We start from the raw sequence: 20,734 nt of genomic DNA on the forward strand, positions 1-20,734 counted from the left end.
AAATTTCACTTGTTTATTCTCCCATCTCATTTTCCCCAGTGAATGATATCTATTTTTATCCGGGAGTTATTTAAATGTTTCCTACCAGACTGCTGGATTTTTCAATAGGCTCCATTTTGTACAAAGTTGACATTGACATTTTTGTTTGTCCGCGTAGCTATATTTATCCAATGACTCAATCCAACACCTTTCAATAGGGAGTGTGTGTGTGTGTGTGTGTGTGTGTGTGTGTGTGTGGTTACTCGGCATTCAGCACAATTATTTGTCTCTGCATCTACACACAAAAAGAAACCAATATGTGTGTAAGAATGTTGCAACCAGTTCTTCAGACTCAGTGGTAAAGCAGTGACAATGTCCTCGTTCTCAAAGCAGCTTAGACAAAACCTCTCTCCAAGCCTATTGAGAGCTTCCATTTGAAACCCTTGCCATGTGTGTATGCGTTCAGTTCTATCATTCTTTGCACACTGAAAGTAAGTACGGACAGGGGGGAAGGGGGAAGGGGTAAGAGAGAGAGAGAGACAGACAGAGACAGACAGAGACAGAGACAGAGACAGAGACAGAGAGAGAGAGAAAACAGTCACACTAGGCCTGTTCACAAACCCACAAGTGTGTGGTGTGTGTGTTTCCATACCCAGTTTTTGCAAACTGCTTCAAAGGGGTGAGTGTCCGCCTGGGTGTCTGTGCTTGAGGTTTTTTGAGGCGGGTCCTTCATCAACACCAAACACAAGCACCTCATGAAGTACGTGTTGTGCGTGTTCCCAGGGCCTACAGAGCAGTGACCAAGGGCCTCCCTCAGTCTGCGCTGTCATCTTAAGTCACAGGAAGGGAGTCATTATCTGCTCATCACCAACGATTCAAATCATCTCCACTTCCTCACCGATTGACTGTCCATCCATCCGTGTCTTCCTGTCTGCTCGGATAGGGACTGAACAGCAGCAGAGGGCTGGGTAAGGCTCAGCTCCAGACGCATGCTGCAGACCAGTGGAGAACCTCTTGAGATCACCAGGAGGGCTCTGAGAACAACGTTTGATCGCTGGCGTTCATCTCCGTTTGCCGCCCTTGGCTCTGTTTTTGACTCGTTTTTTAGACAGAGCCACCTTTTGTAGGTTAAGGGAAGAATGAAGGGAACCATAGTAAAGAAAAGATTAGTAGTATGCAACATTTGTTTGTGAAAGACGTGCCGATGCGTTGGCCGAGCCGACGCGTTGATGGGTGTCAACAGGCTCAGTGATGGCGTCATAGCTATTTATTTCAAGCAGATCTTTCTAGATTGCGCTGCACCGTGCCCTGCCCCCCACCCCCTCATCTACTAGTGGTCAGCCACACCTCGATGTCGCTTGGATAAGAGCGCCAAGCGAGACCACAAAGTATCTCAAAAAGGTATGCGTTATGAGGGCTTTAATGTGGCGTAAATACTTCGTCCTCCTGCAGGAGGTAGTATCCATTCATTATCACCTTTATTATTACCTGCACTAAATACATATTCTATTTTAACTTCCTTCAAGGTTCGGGATTTTACAACATCATTGATTCCACTTTATTTTGGAAAAATGGACAGAATTTATGGACAGAATCAATGCAAACCGTTTGGCCGCCACCCTCACCACATGTGTGCACAAACGGGATTCATTCCTAAGACTAGGGCCTGACCGATTTATCGGCCTGCCGATTTAATCGGCCGATTATAGCCTTTTTGAAAATAATCGGCATCGGCCAAAAAGACGCCGATTACAACCGATTTTATTTTATTTTTTATTATAAATGTTATTGCGATTAGTATCCTGCAGATTGCGCTCCTACTCGCCTTGCTAACTAACAACTTTAGCTGGAGTAAAAAAGAGGAGATTGAATTTTACCGTACAACATGAAAGCACGCTCGCTCAGGCAGCTGAGCGCTCACCTCACCAATGTACACAAGACGCGTTGTTTGAGCATGTTGTGCCTGTTTTTCTTTAGGTCCCAGGCCATGTTCATTTGTTATACTGTAGACTCTAACGGTGAGACCATACTGCTCAGCACGCACGTGTTAGTCACTGCTCACGAGCGCAGCACATTGGGAGTTAGTTATTTATTTTACATTTTACATTACACTCATTTTTGACTGTAAATGTATTCTAAAACACTGCATTGAATGCAAGATTCTGCATTCAATTCACATATTCGTCAAAAGTGTTTAAAGTATATTTAAGGTATCAAAAACTACGTTTTATATATATTTTTTTTATTTATTTTTTTTAAATCGGCCGATTAAATCGTAATCGTAATTTTTCTCTGAAAATAATCTGCATCGGCAGCGGCACTCAAAAATCAATATCGGTCGGGCCCTACCTAAGACTAATATTTAATACCTGATTAAAGCAGTCGTGTTAGACGGCTTGACAGACAGATAAGACTATTGGAGCTAAAGCAGAAGCCAGACGTCCCAGGCAGCACGTCTGCCCAACACAATAACAGAACCACATGTCGGAGCAGAACACGCCACAACAAGCGACCGGGGCGGCGTTCCCATGGTAACCAGATTACCCTCCACCATAGCGCCACCGACGGACGCTGTAATCCCGCGGCGGGCCGTAAGACCGGGGCGTTTAGCGCCCCCGGCCAGCCCAGCAGCGGGCTTTACGCGGTAATCAGCGTAAAACCCTGCCTATTTAAAGATGTGAAACTCCGCATATTACCGAGTCATCCGACGCCAGCCGGGGAGTCAACACACGCACGCACGCACACACACACATTGTCCCCGACAAAGCTCGCTAAACAACAAGCTCAGCGTCGATGGTAGGTCATTTGACGTTGTGGTTTGCGAAAAGCGTTTTGCCCAGAAAGGCTCTTCTCTCAAAACCAAAAAGAAACGAGGACGACTATGAAAGTCTTCAATGTTTTTATTTTCTAACTCAGATCAAATGATAGCATCCTGACCACACACACACACACACACACACACACACACACACACACACACACACACACACACACACACACACACACACACACACACACACACACACACACACACACCTCTCTTTGTGTCTGTGTCAGGTCTTAAAATAAAACATCCCCATCACGTTGTTGACCCACAGTCAGGAGACGTGTGCAGCAGCATCATTAGACAACACAGCTCTATCCCTCTCTCCGTCTCGGCCACACTCAAACACACACAACAAGCGTCACCAAAACAGACGTCCAGAACCTATATTCTGCTATGACCTCAGTCTGGGGGCCATTCGTCACAAGAGCTGACCCCGTTCGACGAGAGCAGTAGAAGGAGAGACAGAGGGAGAGAGAGAAAAGCCTTGTACAAGGCTGGTGAGCAAGAAGTATTAAAACCACACCACAGAAGAAGAAAATTACTTTCAAGTCCTAACTTCTGAATAATTAATCGTACCACAATAAAAAGAGCTTGGCTTTGGTTGATCATGATAAACTACGGTCGGAGCAGTGGTTATGGTGACGGTCTTAAGGTGTTTGTAGGGACCGACTGGTTGGGTTCCCTCGGTGCAGGTGAGGGGCGTCGTCCAACGCTGGCAAACCTGCGACACACGCGTACCAGATGGGCCATGCAGACATTGGAAAACCACCACTGGGAAGGAACCACTACTGGGAACCACTACTGGGAAGGAACCACTACTGGGAACCACTACTGGGGATTCGGGAACCACTACTGGGAATGAACCACTACTGGGAATGAACCACTACTGGGAAGGAACCACTACTGGGGAACCACTACTGGGGAACCACTACTGGGAAGGAACCACTACTGGGAAGGAACCACCACTGGGAACCACCACTGGGAACCACCACTGGGAACCACTACTGGGAACCACTACTGGGAACCACTACTGGAAAAGCGTTTCCGTATGGAAGCTGCAGTTTCAATTTATGTTTGTGCCTACATATTATTTGTGGACATGATGTGCATCATGTATATATGCATGCATTTCTGCGTCTTGCAGATCCAAACAATACTTCCATAGCTATGACGGTGAGAAGCTACCTGGGTGAACGGGTTGCTCAGGCATGCTTGGGGCTCGTGGACACTTTCCAACTAAAGTTCTTGTGTACATCAAAGGAATTAATAAAGATAAAAAAAATTCACTTGTCTGTCTATTTTCGTGAGCCCGACCGCACTGAGCTTCACTGCAGCGTCCGCTTTAAGGTTTACTGTTATCGGTTTCTGAATTCCCCATCTTATCTGCAGAATAGAAACTGAATGCACAAAGAACATAGCATCAGAATGCCAGCTGTGTGTGTGTGTGTGTGTGTGTGTGTGTGTGTGTTTGATAAAATGGATTTTACAAGCCTTTACTCCACAATTAAATGTAGAGACTTTTTTTGTGATACAATTGTGAAATTACCTGTTCACTGTGAAATTTTGCCAGTTTCACCAAGGTATCAGGCAATTCTACTAAGATTAAATACAAAATTCAAAACAAACAGAAGAACTACAAACATGAAAAACACAGGGACTCATTCTATGCAACGATACGAACCGACGAGAGGAAATATGCGTAATTTATAAATAAGGCAGAGCCTGAAGAAAGCAGGCAGGGTTCCGGTGTGCGGCCAACGCGTGATGCGTAACCCTAGCTGCTGTGTTCTCCGTCTTATCTCCAGAACCGCTGCATATTTAATGAGGGAAGAGCGAGGCAGAGCTGTGTGTGTGTGTGTGTGTGTGTGTGTGTGTGTGTGTGTGTGTGTGTGTGTGTGTGTGTGTGTGTGTGTCCCGACACCGTCCACCGCTGCAGCTCAACCCTCCACCATGACGAGGACGCCATCGCTCTGTGGCCAGGTTCCTTATGACCATCACATCCAGCAACCATGTGGTCTTTGAAGTCATGCACGTCAAACTGCATCCATAGCAACAAATCACTGCACTACTGTACACAGAGAGCTTATAAGTCGCTCACAGGCCAACTGGCAAAAATTTATAAATATTGAGAAAATAGTTGATTTGCTACAAACTCTTCTACAGTTTACCAAAGACAAACAAAAAGAGATGTAATACCCCTGATGGTATAATTACACGAGTTGAAGCGCCTGAGGTGACAGTACGCATATTTACACAAAGCAACTGTAATCGTTCTCAGAATCTCATTTTCCATTTGCGTTATTATTTCTGCAAATGTTGTTGAAACATTTTGTGCTAATGACGTGACAGTAAATCTCCTCCCGTTAAACGTCAACACTGGTTGGCCGTCGGCTAGTTGTAGAACGACTGCAATGTGCTCCACGAGGATCAGAATAATAACAGGTGTTGTGTTAGGATGGGAGAAGTTCCTCCACATAGATTCCTCCAAGACACAGGCCCACCTGGTTGTCCCAGGTCAACTCACTGCCACTATTCTGCATCTTAACCTTCCTATTTTTACTGTACCACACACACACACACACACACACACACACACACACACACACACACACACACACACACACACACACACACACACACACACACACACACACACACACACACACACACACACACACACACACACACACACACACACACACACAAATTAGGGGCAAATCTTGACATTTGGAAAACAAAACAGTGGGCACAAGAGTCCAGACATGTTTTGTTTGGGAAGTTGCGCGGAGCTCCTGCTGCTACAGTCCTTGGTTTTGATTACGCTTTTCTAGGAGAAAGCGTCTGCACACACAACTCGGTGGCCGCACACTAATTATCCCAGTGTCTATGAATCAGTAGTCATCATCAATCAAATCCCTCGCAGTCGCTGAAGTCATCCCCATAAGCTCTTCAACACAACTCACACCGTCAGCCCCATGTCTGTCAGAGAGACACACAGCCTCCAAAATAGCAAGTGACAGAAGGACAGACAGACGCAGCGAGTGACGGACTCAAAGGGGGAACAACCGGGCCATCAAAGGAGACGCCGCTCTAGGAAACAGTGAGGTCTGTTTAGTCAGCAGTCTGGATAAGACACTCTAGTCAGGGAGGTCTGTCTAGTCAGCAGTCTGGACGGGAGACCCTAGGGACAGTGGAATCGTGCCGGTTGAGATGCAGAGACTCCCGTCATTGGCACAGACAAGCAGTGTATGCAAACCAGTAGAACTACGATGCGCCAGATCTCAAATGGGTCACGTCGGTTGCGGTGAGCCTGTTATGCTATTCTGCACCGATAGAGCTGGCAGATAAGGCTTAATAGATGAGCCCTTTTTAACACAATGAAGGTTTGTATCGCAATAGTGTTACCAATGGTAAACACCATTTGTATTTTTCCCTGCCATTTTCAACCCCCTGTTTAAGGGCAAATTAGTTTTCTAATAAGATTTAATTAAGACTAGAAAATGGGTATGGAGATGAAAGGTTGGTAGGGATGATAGGGTAGTAAAAAGCACCTGTGCTACCGATATATCGGACTTCACTGCAAACTGCTTTGGCTAAAAGCACCCAAAAAAATATTAAATGTAAAATGTGATAAACTCAATGACGATAAACAATCAAATAAAATACATTTCCTAGACAAAACCAAATTCACCAAAATACAGGGCTCGAGGCCACCGTCTTCTATAATGATATAAAGATGTTATTTTAAGATGGTTAAACCCACAGACCCGATTTCTTGTCTGGGTTACTGCAGAACGTGACACAATGCCAGACTTGTAGGTGCCACTTATCAAAGTAAAAGCATAGCAGTTCCAAGCTTTAACAGACAAGGTCGGTTTATTCAAATAGGATTTTTTTACTTTGTAAACTTTAAACAAGTGATATTTAAGGGATTTTCTAAAAGGTGCATTTCAATAAAAAACGCGTGGAAAATATATGTAATCTTGTGAAATGCTATTGCGTTTGTATCTAGGAAGTTGAGTATGCTGATTCGATTCGGATGCAAAAACAAAACAAAAACTGGTGACTATATTTTAATGCCTGTCCAGCCCACTTTGCATTTGACCAAAAAATGAATGTAATGTAAACCGCTTCTGTGTACGAGTATGCCATTACAAATATAAGTTAACATTGCACAGCAAGTAGATCCTGCACAACTGCACCGTTGTTAGAGCATAGTGTTGCATTAAATTGTCAAGAACATGTTCAATAAACAGATTAAATTATTTTGAGGGGAAGGGGGGGGGGGTGCAAATAATGACAATGCGCTTTTCTTGAGTCGCACATATATGCAGCAAAAATATGTTGGTTGGCAACCAAGTGTTGCGGATAACCAAAACACCCCGTCTCCCCCAAACACCCCATCGCCCCAGACCTGATGTGATAACTGTCCCTTCTCCAGCCCCAACAGACCTCCCGTTATACTCACACATTGCTTACTCGACAATAAACACCACATAGGATGTACAAAGGAACCCAACTACAACGACCTGCGATTTTTCAAACAACCATCTTACAGAATAAATTTGAATATACGAGTGTATATCGGTGCATCTAGCCCGTTCAAGCACAACATCAACGTTAGAGACGTGTGCCCGAGTCGGAGAGTAACGTTAATGCAGAGACGACCGAGGACTGTACCCAGCGGTTAGCCGAGGCTAGGCTAGCGCTGCTACCAGGCAGCACAAAGACCCCGAAGGAGAAACGCTAACCCCTTCAAATATTAATAATGCGCTAGTGGTCGGTTAGGTTAGTATGAAGACCCCGGTCCGGCAGGTCGCTCGGCTTACCTCGCTGACTGAACCTCTCCGAACCGGCTCGGTGACTCCGATGGACGGTCAGTGTAGTGCGCCGCGTACCGCTGCCGGAGGAGGATGCATTCTGTCGGGCTGAAGGAGAGCCGCACTGCTCCTTCCCTCTCTGGGTACACTCAGAGGATTACCGAGGAGTCGGCGGTAGACGCGCAGCGAGGATCTCGGGGGATTACCGAGGAGTCGGCTGTAGCCGCGCAGCGAGGATCTCAGGGGATTACCGAGCAGACGGCTGTAGACGAACAGCGAGGATTTAGTAAAAGCGAGCCCGTCGCCGCCGAATTTCAAGAGTAGTTTGTCATTGTTGTGTGTTTGACGTTGACTAAGCGTGGTGCAGGTAAGGGTGAAATAGTAACGTTAACGGTGTTACTGGTACCAGCGATTAATGTTCACGCATGCAGCGGAAAACGTAAATTTGAAAGACTTCTCTGACCTCTAGTGGACGCACTTCAGGGATATAAAGGGTTGTGCGCTGGAAAACAGACGTTACGGTAAACGCGGATTGTTCAATTTATCAATTTGTTCTTGCAAAAACCTTGAACAAGAATAAGTTAGAAAAAGGATGGTAAGCATTATTTTTCAACAGCCTTTAGGGATGCATGAGAACAATCTAAAATGTAGATAGAATGATGCATGCAGAAGTATGGCCATACATATTCACACGGTGGGCTTCAAATATATCCTGTAACGATAGCCGGTCTTACTGAAGCCATACCATACGTACCAAGACACCAATATTCATATTGATTATTTTATGCTAATTAAGACTCAACTACAAGGAAACGCGTCATGTGACCCATCCGCTCACTTCTGCGCATGGCCGTTACACCAGTGAGATCCACTGCTAGTAAATAACGTTGTTCCCTTGTATTAATGTATTTCCTTACTCCTTAGGTCTTAAAGTCAAGTTGAACAATCAGGACGAATTATTAACAGAAGGTATTGGCGGGCTCTGACAAGGAGGTACGTTGGAGTGGGGTCAGAAACTGGATCGCAGTGGCTAGCTCTAGCTAGGAGGACGTTCGTGGGTATCTGTCATCTTCTGCTTCGCTCCAGGCAGGTTTGTTTCTCTCTCCGGTATCCCCGGGATCTACCCGCAGACCAGAACCATGTCGTTAGCCCAGAGGGTCCTGCTCACGTGGGTCTTCACCCTGGTCTTCCTCATCATGCTGGTGGTGAAGCTAGACGGGAAGGCAAGCGCTCTTTATCGATTTCATGCATGCATCGTGTGACCGAAAGACAACAGTGGCTTCCTTAACATTGGCAATGATAAGAGGAATGATCTGCTAATGTCATTGCGATATGGAATCCTAGTTTCAATGTAATGCAACAATAAAAAAAGACATATCTTTATATATTGGCCTCTGTCGTTCGATAAAGAATGGACAGTTTATATGAAGCCTATATGTTTTCCTGATCTTATTGAAATCTAATAAAATAATAAAAAATAAAATGACCCATATTGTAGTCCCAGTGTTTGAGTTGCCATACTATACCTAATAACCATTCTTCTTCCCTCAGGTGCAGTGGAACTGGTTCCTCATCTTCCTCCCCGTGTGGGTCTTCGACGGCATCCTCATCATCATGCTGGCCGTCAAGATGGCGGGCCGCTGCAAGCCCGGCTACGACCCGCGCCACGGCTCCCCGGCCCTGCGGCTGCGGGCCTGGTACCTCACGGCCATGCTGCTCAAGCTGGGCTTCTGCCTGAGCCTCTGCGCCAAACTGGAGCGGCTGGCCGACATCAAGCTAACCCTGGTCTGCATCCCGCTGTGGACCGTGCTGCTGGGGGCTCTGGTGGAGCTGGGGCTCAACATCTTCCCCGAGAGGAGGGAGGCCTGAGGGGGGGCCGCGGGGGAGGGGAGCTGGGAGGGCGACCAGGCACTACGGGACTCCCCGGAGGAAAAAGGCACCATCATGATCGCATAGATTAACGTTATCTTCGGATCATTTTAGACAATCGACTGATGTTGCAGGATCCAGATGTGCGTGCAACTATTGGAGGACTTCACATCTGCATTCCCCTCTGGGAGGCAGGGCTGATCTCAGTCATGGTTCACGCAAACTAATGATGCATGATTCTGAATATCTGAGACGCTGAACCGTGTAGGAGGCAGATGCATAATACGGACTGCACATCTGGAAAGTCTAGTTTCCCTGTAATGAAGAAACAGGGGAGATGGGAGGGCTGGACTGCACTGATGTCCGGGAGGACACATGGAAGTGTGCATGGTCATCTTCCTAATGGGGTAGTTCTGTTTATACCTCGGTGGTGACCCATCGGAGATGCTTTTGCGCAACAGCTGCACAAAACTTTTGGCCATCAAGTTGTTAAAAGCGTCTTGCGGAATCAAAAGAAGACCAGAGAAGCTTATGTGTTCAGAAAAGATACCTGAAGCGTGGCTCAATGCTGCAGAAGGAGGCTCCACGTTAATGTTATCTTCTACTGTTTGAACGAACACTGGACGAGTTAACTCCCGGTTCATCTGACCTGTCCCGTGGAGAACAGAGGTCCGCACGCTGTGGAACCTTGCATGTGATGTGGAACGTGGCGCCAGGGGCCTATTGTCTATACCATGAAACAACTTAAAAGCCTTTTTATACTTTTAGCTGTTCGATGATAGATGTAGTATGTTTTTGATACATACTAAAATAATCTTAGGTCTAACTGAACTGTTTTTGTACTTGTACCATTAAGATAATCCTCCATCTTGAAGTAGGCCAATAACCAGCCCAATCATTCAATACTCTTTGAACTACAAGCAAGGTGCTGTTGACCTTGTGCTATGTAAATGTTGAACTCTGAGCTGCTGTGAATATATAAGCTGTTTATTGCGTCTTTGCACTAATGTCCAACGTAAGAGAAAATGTACCTGTACATAGAGGTGAGCCTGTAATGTACCTGTACAGAGAGGTGAGCCTGTAATGTACCTGTAGAGAGGTGAGCCTGTAATGTACCTGTACATAGAGGTGAGCCTGTAATGTACCTGTACATAGAGGTGAGCCTGTAATGTACCTGTAGAGAGGTGAGCCTGTAATGTACCTGTACATAGAGGTGAGCCTGTAATGTACCTGTACATAGAGGTGAGCCTGTAATGTACCTGTACAGAGAGGTGAGCCTGTAATGTACCTGTACAGAGAGGTGAGCCTGTAATGTACCTGTACATAGAGGTGAGCCTGTAATGTACCTGTACAGAGAGGTGAGCCTGTAATGTACCTGTACATAGAGGTGAGCCTGTAATGTACCTGTACAGAGAGGTGAGCCTGTAATGTACCTGTAGAGAGGTGAGCCTGTAATGTACCTGTACAGAGAGGTGAGCCTGTAATGTACCTGTAGAGAGGTGAGCCTGTAATGTACCTGTACATAGAGGTGAGCCTGTAATGTACCTGTACATAGAGGTGAGCCTGTAATGTACCTGTAGAGAGGTGAGCCTGTAATGTACCTGTAGAGAGAGGTGAGCCTGTAATGTACCTGTACAGAGAGGTGAGCCTGTAATGTACCTGTACAGAGAGGTGAGCCTGTAATGTACCTGTACAGAGAGGTGAGCCTGTAATGTACCTGTACAGAGAGGTGAGCCTGTAATGTACCTGTACAGAGAGGTGAGCCTGTAATGTACCTGTACAGAGAGGTGAGCCTGTAATGTACCTGTACAGAGAGGTGAGCCTGTAATGTACCTGTACATAGAGGTGAGCCTGTAATGTACCTGTACATAGAGGTGAGCCTGTAATGTACCTGTACATAGAGGTGAGCCTGTAATGTACCTGTAGAGAGGTGAGCCTGTAATGTACCTGTAGAGAGGTGAGCCTGTAATGTACCTGTACAGAGAGGTGAGCCTGTAATGTACCTGTACATAGAGGTGAGCCTGTAATGTACCTGTACAGAGAGGTGAGCCTGTAATGTACCTGTACATAGAGGTGAGCCTGTAAGGAGAGTTGATGCTGTCTGACGTGGGGAATGACTATGTTCAATGGACTTACTGAAATAAGTGATACAGATAATGCCAATACCTTTTCCTGTGGGGGTTGCGTGTATTCATTTAATCAGTGTTCATTAAGGAGTTGTCTCTTTAAACCTTAGGGCCGTGATTTAAACAGCATGTATTATCTATTCCCGAGGGGAGGTTATGGAAACTTGTCAATTTTTGTGAAATCCATACTTTCTTTCCCCCTGTAACATTGTTTTGGCCTATCTTGCTCAATAATTTTAATTTCAAGAAGGAAAATAACATTGACATAAAATATTGGGCATTGGTCAGAATATGATTGAATAAATTGTCCAGTGTACATAACGTTATCTCTTTAGGCAGCTTATTAAACCAGTGCCCAAGGGTAGTACTATAAGCTCATGAATACACATGTAATATAAACAACAATCCAACATAAACAATTCAGTGACTAAGTATCTATTAAAAAAACACATCAACACTATTGATGACGATTATTGAATTCAGAGAACCAAAAACGTGGGCTATAATAAAATATGGTGGAATCTAATATTTCCGTTTTAAGGATGTCTCTTCTTATGTCTGAACTCACAAGCGGTGAGGGTGGTGAATAGAAGGTTCTGTGTTCTGTCAGGTGTTGTACAGTCCACTGGGTAGGCTGGTAGACTGAAGTCAAGCAAGTATTATCAGTAAGTTATACCACAACATGAGGCAGGAAGACATTGAGGTTAAGAGTCTTACACAATACCCCCCCCACACACACACACGCACACACACGCAGCCATATTGGAACCTTTTATTAACTAGGCTCATATATTTAAAGTATAAATCACATTACTACGTTTTTCCTGTTTACAAAAAATATTATGTACACTACAGTGCTGACAGTTACAAACCACAGGAACAAAAATTAGAAAAGAAAATGCAAACCAAAAAGGTTTATATAAATAAACTCTGAAAAACAATGCAAGCCCCTGAAGATAAAGATTTCTCGTTTTTTTTTAAACGAATCATCTGTACAAATGCAGGAGAGCTGGTGAGCTCTCTGTAACATCGGATCCCAGCAGGGCCGTCAGGGAGACGTTCTGCATGCAGCAGTCTCAGCTGCTGGATTCATTATTTAACGCTCCCCAGAATCCAATAGAGTAAGGAGAACATGTTGTTTTAGGTGGATAAGGCAATCAAAACCCTAGACCCCTTCGTTTCTCAAGCCGAGCACATTATTACAAATAAAAAATAAAAATCCCAGCTCTTCTGTTAAGGGTCAATTATCTGGAAGGAGGAATACATTCTCTCTCCCCCCCCCCCCCCCCCCCCCCCCCCCAAGTACTGCCGTTCTCCGATGCCTCAACGGGACCACCGTATCGTAATGCGCAACTCAACAGAACCCAACAAGACGGCGGTTTATAGGAGCGCTCCGGATAAAACATTCCTGGTGAAGAAGGAATAACTTCGGCTGTGTCCCGACCGGGGAGCGAGGCCATTAAAGGAGAGAGACGGCTCCGTGGCTCGGGGCCATCTCCACCCACCGCCGCAGTCCGCAGGCGCCAGGGAACGCTGCTCAGCTACATACGATAGGTACTATTTATTCCAACATGTACCACCTAAAGTTGATACAATGGTGATGTACACAAGTACACCTCAATGACCATAGTTGACAATCCATTTATAGAAGGATGAAGTGCCGTTGATTTCAGTGGCCATTAAGGGAACCCAATGATCAATGTTTTAAGTTAAGGTTAAGTTAGGTTAATGTTATAGTAATAACATGAACCTCTCTAACAGTTAGTGGGTAGGGTTAGTGGGTTTTCATTCACAGTGCAATGAGAATTCCACAAATGTATAAACCTTTCGATTTGATATTTAAAAAGTCCAAAAGCTTTTACACCCAGAAGAAATATAAATCTTGAATTTCAATTGGACCTGTCTTATAGCCACTGCAGAACACTATCGTAATAAACTTGCTTTCAAGGGAGCATTTTAAAAGCCACTGGCATTAAAAAGGCATGTCACTGTTTAAGATGCTGAAGTCCCCAAATTAACGAGAACTGGCATCGGAAGAACTTGGAACTGCCCCTAAAAATGAAGAGAGGTGCAGTCACTTTACATGAAAGATATTTTCGCTTATCACTTTAGCAATCTAGTTAGTAAGTTAGTTATTACTCTAATCACTTTTGATACAACATCAGAAATGTTGTCAAACCTTTGAAAAAAAGGAATTATATTAGTAGACGCAACTCTGGCTAGAAAAAGTAATCTGATGAAAAGGTTACAGTCCTCCATTGTCAAAGTAAGTGCAAATAAAAGTTTAATTTATGTGGTCAGCATGTCAATATTGTCAAGGAAATAATTTAAATATTACATTGTCTTGATTATTGCTCAAAATACATTATTGGGAAGTAGTGTTTGGAGGGATTAAATAAGGGAGGGCGAACGCATCAAAGACCAAACTATTAGAGTCCAGTGACTAAAACACCGTTGATACACAGAGGAGTACACCTGACATCCTAGAGATGGAAGAACTCGCTGCAAGAGAGATGTGTTGACCCACTGGGCTCAGCCCAGACCGTAGACTGTGTTGACCCACTGGGCTCAGCCCAGACCGTAGACTGTGTTGACCCACTGGGTTCAGCCCAGACCGTAGACTGTGTTGACCCACTGGGTTCAGCCCAGACCGTAGACTGACCCACTGGGTTCAGCCCAGACCGTAGACTGTGTTGACCCACTGGGTTCAGCCCAGACCGTAGACTGTGTTGACCCACTGGGTTCAGCCCAGACCGTAGACTGTGTTGACCCACTGGGCTCAGCCCAGACCGTAGACTGTGTTGACCCACTGGGTTCAGCCCAGACCGTAGACTGTGTTGACCCACTGGGTTCAGCCCAGACCGTAGACTGACCCACTGGGTTCAGCCCAGACGGTAGACTGACCCACTGGGTTCAGCCCAGACCGTAGACTGTGTTGACCCACTGGGCTCAGCCCAGACCGTAGACTGTGTTGACCCACTGGGTTCAGCCCAGACCGTAGACTGTGTTGACCCACTGGGTTCAGCCCAGACCGTAGACTGACCCACTGGGTTCAGCCCAGACCGTAGACTGTGTTGACCCACTGGGTTCAGCCCAGACCGTAGACTGACCCACTGGGTTCAGCCCAGACCGTAGACTGTGTTGACCCACTGGGTTCAGCCCAGACCGTAGACTGACCCACTGGGTTCAGCCCAGACCGTAGACTGACCCACTGGGTTCAGCCCAGACCGTAGACTGACCCACTGGGTTCAGCCCAGACCGTAGACTGTGTTGACCCACTGGGTTCAGCCCAGACCGTAGACTGACCCACTGGGTTCAGCCCAGACCGTAGACTGACCCACTGGGTTCAGCCCAGACCGTAGACTGACCCACTGGGTTCAGCCCAGACCGTAGACTGACCCACTGGGTTCAGCCCAGACCGTAGACTGTGTTGACCCACTGGGTTCAGCCCAGACCGTAGACTGACCCACTGGGTTCAGCCCAGACCGTAGACTGACCCACTGGGTTCAGCCCAGACCGTAGACTGTGTTGACCCACTGGGTTCAGCCCAGACCGTAGACTGACCCACTGGGTTCAGCCCAGACCGTAGACTGTGTTGACCCACTGGGTTCAGCCCAGACCGTAGACTGTGTTGACCCACTGGGTTCAGCCCAGACCGTAGACTGTGTTGACCCACTGGGTTCAGCCCAGACCGTAGACTGACCCACTGGGTTCAGCCCAGACCGTAGACTGTGTTGACCCACTGGGTTCAGCCCAGACCGTAGACTGACCCACTGGGTTCAGCCCAGACCGTAGACTGTGTTGACCCACTGGGGTCCCACACGACCCATTGGAGGGGGGTCATGAACCAATCCCAGCACCAAACCCTCGGTGAGCTTGGAGCGGGAGAGGACAGCCATCCCAGTGTGCTCACAGTTTTCCTGGGAAACACTGGAATGGTCTTTTATGGGTCCCGGAAGAGAACATTTAAGATCCCCTGGTATCACGGCTCCCCTAAAGAGGAAGGTCCACTGGGATCACAGAGGAACGTCGTCATACCGACGGAGACGGTAGAGTGATGGGAACCTGAGGACCTGTGGGGCTGGACCTCTCTGAACAGCTCCGGGCTGGACCGTCCCATCCGGGTCCTCTGCCGACCTCCTGATGTGACGATAACCCAGAAGAGCAGGGCTCCTTCTTCACTTTAGAAGTTGGAGTCTGACAAACTGATCAGGCCTCTACTCTCTTGAATTAGTCCCCCGTGTATTAAGCTTACTGGAAAATATAACTTCTGGACAACTTCTGTCAGGATGTCAAACACTATGAACCATGTATTTATAGCTGCCAACGGGTGATATTGTTCCTACCAATAACCCAAACGTCCTTCTGTAAGGACCTCTTCGAAGGGTCAGTCACCCATCAGTCTGTATCCAAAGAATACGAAAACACAAGGTCTAATAAATACTGGAGTTATCCTGAGTTTAACAACAGTCTGAACACAACGCAGCAGTGACAGCACCCCCCCGTCTCCATGGTGACCCTCCCCCCCGTCTCCAAGGTGACCAACCCCCCCCCCCCACCCAGCGGTCGTCCGGGTTCCATCTCGCTCTGAGTGACGTTCTCTCCCAGTGGTCCCAGTGGTGACGTTCTCTCCCAGTGGTCCCAGTGGTGACGTTCTCTCCCAGTGGTCCCAGTGGTGACGTTCTCTCCCAGTGGTCCCAGTGGTGACGTTCTCTCCCAGTGGTCCCAGTGGTGACGTTCTCTCCCAGTGGTCCCAGTGGTGACGTTCTCTCCCAGTGGTCCCAGTGGTGACGTTCTCTCCCAGTGGTCCCAGTGGTGACGTTCTCTCCCAGTGGTCCCAGTGGTGACGTTCTCTCCCAGTGGTCCCAGTGGTGACGTTCTCTCCCAGTGGTCCCAGTGGTGACGTTCTCTCCCAGTGGTCCCAGTGGTGACGTTCTCTCCCAGTGGTCCCAGTGGTGATGTCCACTCCCAGTGGTCCCAGTGGTGATGTCCACTCCCAGTGGTCCCAGTGGGGATGTCCACTCCCAGTGGTCCCAGTGGTGACGTTCTCTCCCAGTGGTCCCAGTGTCTGTCCACAGTGCTGGCGATACGTCTCTCTGCGTCAAACCTCCCGACGGCCCCTCAGGGTTGCCATGCCGACGCTGTCTAAACAGGGGGTCTGACGGTCGTACAAAGAGTCAGAGAAGATGAACGTGATGAAGACGCCTTCAGGAGACGTCCTCCGGGCCGCGCAGCGGGGGGGGCAGGGGGGGAGGGGGCGGGTACGAGAGGGGAGGGGGGGGGGAGGGGGGGGGAGCGGGGGGGGAGGGGAGGAGGGGGGGGGGCGAGGGGAGGGGGTAGTGGCGCGGCCGCGGGGGGGGGCATGGTGCCGTAGCCGGGGGAGGGGGGCTGGGCCGGGGGGGGGAGGTAGGGGTAGTGGGGGCCATAGTACGGCTCGCCGCGCGGGGGCGGGGCTAAGGGGTACGAGGAGGGGAGGCGGAGGCCGGACCGGAAGAGGGGGTTGTGGGGGCTGGTGGGCGGGGCCAGCGGGTGGTGGGGGTGGGGGCTGGTGGGCGGGGCCAGCGGGTGGGGGCTGGTGGGCGGGGCCAGCGGGTGGTGGGGGTGGGGGCTGGTGGGCGGGGCCAGCGGGTGGGGGGCTGGTGGGCGGGGCCAGCGGGTGGTGGGGGTGGGGGCTGGTGGGCGGGGCCAGCGGGTGGTGGGGGTGGGGGCTGGTGGGCGGGGCCAGCGGGTGGTGGGGGTGGGGGCTGGTGGGCGGGGCCAGCGGGTGGTGGGGGTGGGGGCTGGTGGGCGGGGCCAGCGGGTGGTGGGGGTGGGGGTGGTGGTGGTGGGGGGGGTGTTGCTGCGGGGGGGCGGGGGTAGTAGGTGGGCGGGTACGCCTTCTGGGACAGGAAGGAGAAGGGAGTGGCGTTGGGGGCGTGGCCCTGGGCGGCGTAGGAGCGGGAGGGGGGGGGGGTGCCTCTGCAGGGGGGAGAACAGGGGCGGAGCCACCAGGGAGGGGCGGGGCTGGCAGGGCTGCGCCGCGTACTGCGCGGGGTGTGCGTGCCTCCGGTGTGTGTCGTGCGCGGGGGGGTCCCGGGACCTCGGGGGCCGGGGGGGGCCACGTCCTGGCGTCGCCGCCCCAGGCCGCCCCCCCCGCCCTCCCCTCCACCCGTGGGTTGTGGGCGTCGCCCGCGGAGTGCGGGGGCGTGGCCGGAGCGGCGTGCGTCCGTGACCCGGCCGGCGGGACGGCCGTCACCCGGCGGAGAGCGGCCTCCCATTGGTCGGTTCGGAGCGGGGGGCGGGAGGAAGAGGAGGAGGGGGAGGCTGCGCTGAGGAAGAGTGTGAGGTCTCGGCGGGGGGGGAGGGGCGGAAGGAGGTGGAGGGGGGGGGGGTGGCGGGGGGCCGCGGGGGGAGGCGCCGACGCTTTGGAGGAGGAGCGAGGAGAGGAAGAGGAGGAGCAGGAGGAGGAGGAAGGGAGCGAGGGCGTCCCGCCCTCGCTCCCTTCCTCCTCCTCCTGCTCCTCCTGGAGGGGGGGGGGGGCGGTTGGGGGTGTGGATGGGGCCCTTTAGGTTTGGCGTCCTGATGAGGAGGTGAGGAGAGCGGGGGGGCAGCAGGGGGAGGGAGGGGGGGGGAGGAGGGGGGGGGGAGGGGGGATCAGGGCGGACGTGTCCTCGCCAGGGGAGGAGGGCGGAGCGCTCGGCCTCCCTCGGGTGGAAGAGGATCAGAAGGAGAGAACCCCCCCCTCCCCCCTCCCCCCCCCCTCCCCCGCCTCCCGCCCCTCTGCTCCCGCCGCCCCCGTCCAGAGGAGTGCAGCGGATGAGCACACACCTCCACCTCCCTCCCCCCCCTCCCCCCTCCCCTCCTTCCACCGGCGGACCCCTCCTGCCCCCCTCCCCCTCCTGGTCCCCGGTTGCCCCCCCCCCTCCCCCATCCTCGTCCCCCTCGTCCCCCTCGTCCCCGTTGCCGCGGTGATACTGCTGCAGGCGGACGTGCCAGGCCAGGCTGCTGACGGCCGACAGCGTCTTGAACTGGTGCACCCCACGTTGCGGGGGATGAAGTAGACGTCGTCGTGGCACAGCCGGATGCGGGCGTAGCGCACGCCCTCCCGCCGCAGCTGGTTCAGCTTAGCGTCGTCCACCCCACTGCACGCACCTGGGGGGGGGGGGGGGGGGGCTTCAGGGTCACTCCTAAACCATTTTTTTAACATTTTCGTTTCCTACAAAACATCAATCTAAATCAGGGGTCTCAAACTCGCGGCCCGGGGCCAATTGAGGCCCGCAGGATGATATTTTGAGGGCCCTCTACTTGACATCAAAATTTAGTGTTAGTGCGGCCCCCACGTCGTTGTCGAACGCACATTTCTGCTGAGTCGCTTGCCACGCTTTTTTATCACTAGTGGTGGGGTGACCAGATGTCCCGGTTTTGCCGGGACAGTCCCAATTTTGAGTTGCGTGTCCTGAGTCCCGACAAAAGCCAAAGGACGCTAAAATGTCCCGGTTTCCACCAACCACTATGAATCGTTCCACCAACGACCCCTGTTGTCAGCGACTACAACGTGATCTAATTATAGCCCGATCAATAACTTAGATTGGGTCAGTTGTGCTCCTTTTTTCTGTGGAATACTTGATGTGGCCCAGCCTGACCCAGACTCCACCTCCAGCTGCCCCCAGGTAAATCGAGTTTGAGATCCCTGATCTAAATGCTTCAATCCGTCTCTCTCGTTCCATTTGGAGGCGCTACCTTCTTCACCGTCTGGTACCACCGCCCCTCCCCCCCCCCCCCCCCCCTGGGGGCGCTGTGGGCGGTGGTACCAGACTAACTACGTCTGAGCAACAGGTGCCCCCCCCCAGCCCAGAGCAGGCTCCAGGAAGGGCAAGTCAGCCCTTATGAATCCCAGAGGGGAAACGGGCCCAGCCGTATCCTTTAGGCTGACGTCAACAATATGACGGGACGGCAGATTAATGGCAACGATTGATTCTGCTGACTTAAAGGTAAGGATTTATGATCAAAGCAATAGAAAGACTATGAATAGTCTCTATTACAGGTAAACAAATGGAGGACGATCAAAGCACTGCAGATGTTAGGCTGTGGCTGACTCTGCAGTACCACAGTCAGCCACAAGGTGGCAGTGTGCCACACTGAGATTCAGGGAAGTGGGACGCATCGTGTTAAAACCATGACAGCAATATCCTGCTGGCACTTTAGAGTAGCATGGATAACAGCAGTGTGTGTGTGTGTGTGTGTGTGTGTGTGTGTGTGTGTGTGTGTGTGTGTGTGTGTGTTGTGTGTGTGTGTGTGTGTGTGTGTGTGTGTGTGTCACCTGAGACAGTGGAGGCTCGTAGAGATCCAGCTGTAGTCTCTGCACTACGTCAGGGAAATCACCGGCATGGAAACAGATGACGTCTTTAGTGACACGGGGGGGCTCCGAGCTGAGGGCGAGAGACACAGAGAGAGCGAGAGAGAGAGAGAGAGAGAGAGACAGAAGGAGGGTCACACCGTGGAGGTCAGAGGTCACAGAGCAGACTAGAGGTCACAGAGCAGACTAGAGGTCACAGGTCACAGAGCAGACTAGAGGTCAGAGGTCACCCCCCTGGGCTCACCCTCTCCGAACCCCACGGCCTTCAGCACCCCCACGGCGGCCGTGGTCTGCCTCTCGAAGCCCTGGCCGATGTGGTCGGCGTGGGCACGCGTCCGGTCCTCGAACAGCATCTCCCGCGGCTCGCTGGCCCGGGGAGGTACTGCAGGCAGGTTCTTCACCTCATTGGTGGAGCTGCAGGGAGGAGAGGGGGGGGGGGGGGGTCAGTCCATGGGCTTCGTTCTTCTGGGGGCCAATTTGCTATTGGACGGTGTGATACAAACACTGGAATACTGCTCTATAAATAAATCATGATAATACCAATTATTGTAACATTTGTATTATTACCAAATTTGTCTCTTTAAAACCAAATGTCATAGAAATTAAACGGCCGGTTGAAACAATTTTAGGCTCTTGCTGTTCTTCCGCCATCGCAATTGCCAACAAAACTCCCATGTGTGTGTGAGCACAATCTCACCACTTGTGTTTTATTTACAGTAAGGTGGAGACGTCCCAGAAGCTGAGCTGACTTCACACGACGGATCATCAACCAAACAAA

At 50.3% G+C, this 20,734-nt stretch overlaps 2 protein-coding genes and 2 long non-coding RNA genes across 4 annotated transcripts in view; 2 read left to right on the forward strand and 2 right to left on the reverse strand.

The window, feature by feature from the left end:
• The window catches only part of LOC132455655 (sorting and assembly machinery component 50 homolog A-like), a 59,441-nt gene that overhangs the window by 27,652 nt on the left and 11,055 nt on the right, over positions 1–20,734 (forward strand).
• LOC132455651 (uncharacterized) lies at positions 1,099–2,311 on the reverse strand. The gene is made up of 2 exons (XR_009525318.1): positions 1,736–2,311; positions 1,099–1,689 (listed from the first exon to the last, which is right to left on the reverse strand). It is a non-coding gene; the product is annotated as an uncharacterized LOC132455651 (long non-coding RNA).
• LOC132455652 (transmembrane protein 60-like) lies at positions 8,013–10,033 on the forward strand. The gene is made up of 3 exons (XM_060049548.1): positions 8,013–8,619; positions 8,713–8,849; positions 9,178–10,033. The coding sequence occupies exons 2-3, from the start codon at positions 8,766–8,768 to the stop codon at positions 9,493–9,495; spliced, it is 402 nt and encodes a 133-aa protein (XP_059905531.1). The 5' UTR covers positions 8,013–8,619; positions 8,713–8,765; the 3' UTR covers positions 9,496–10,033.
• On the reverse strand, positions 10,176–13,278 carry LOC132455653 (uncharacterized). The gene is made up of 2 exons (XR_009525319.1): positions 11,557–13,278; positions 10,176–10,526 (listed from the first exon to the last, which is right to left on the reverse strand). It is a non-coding gene; the product is annotated as an uncharacterized LOC132455653 (long non-coding RNA).

This window comes from Gadus macrocephalus, chromosome 4, assembly GCF_031168955.1.
Source record: "Gadus macrocephalus chromosome 4, ASM3116895v1".
NCBI classification, from domain to species: Eukaryota; Metazoa; Chordata; class Actinopteri; order Gadiformes; family Gadidae; genus Gadus; species Gadus macrocephalus.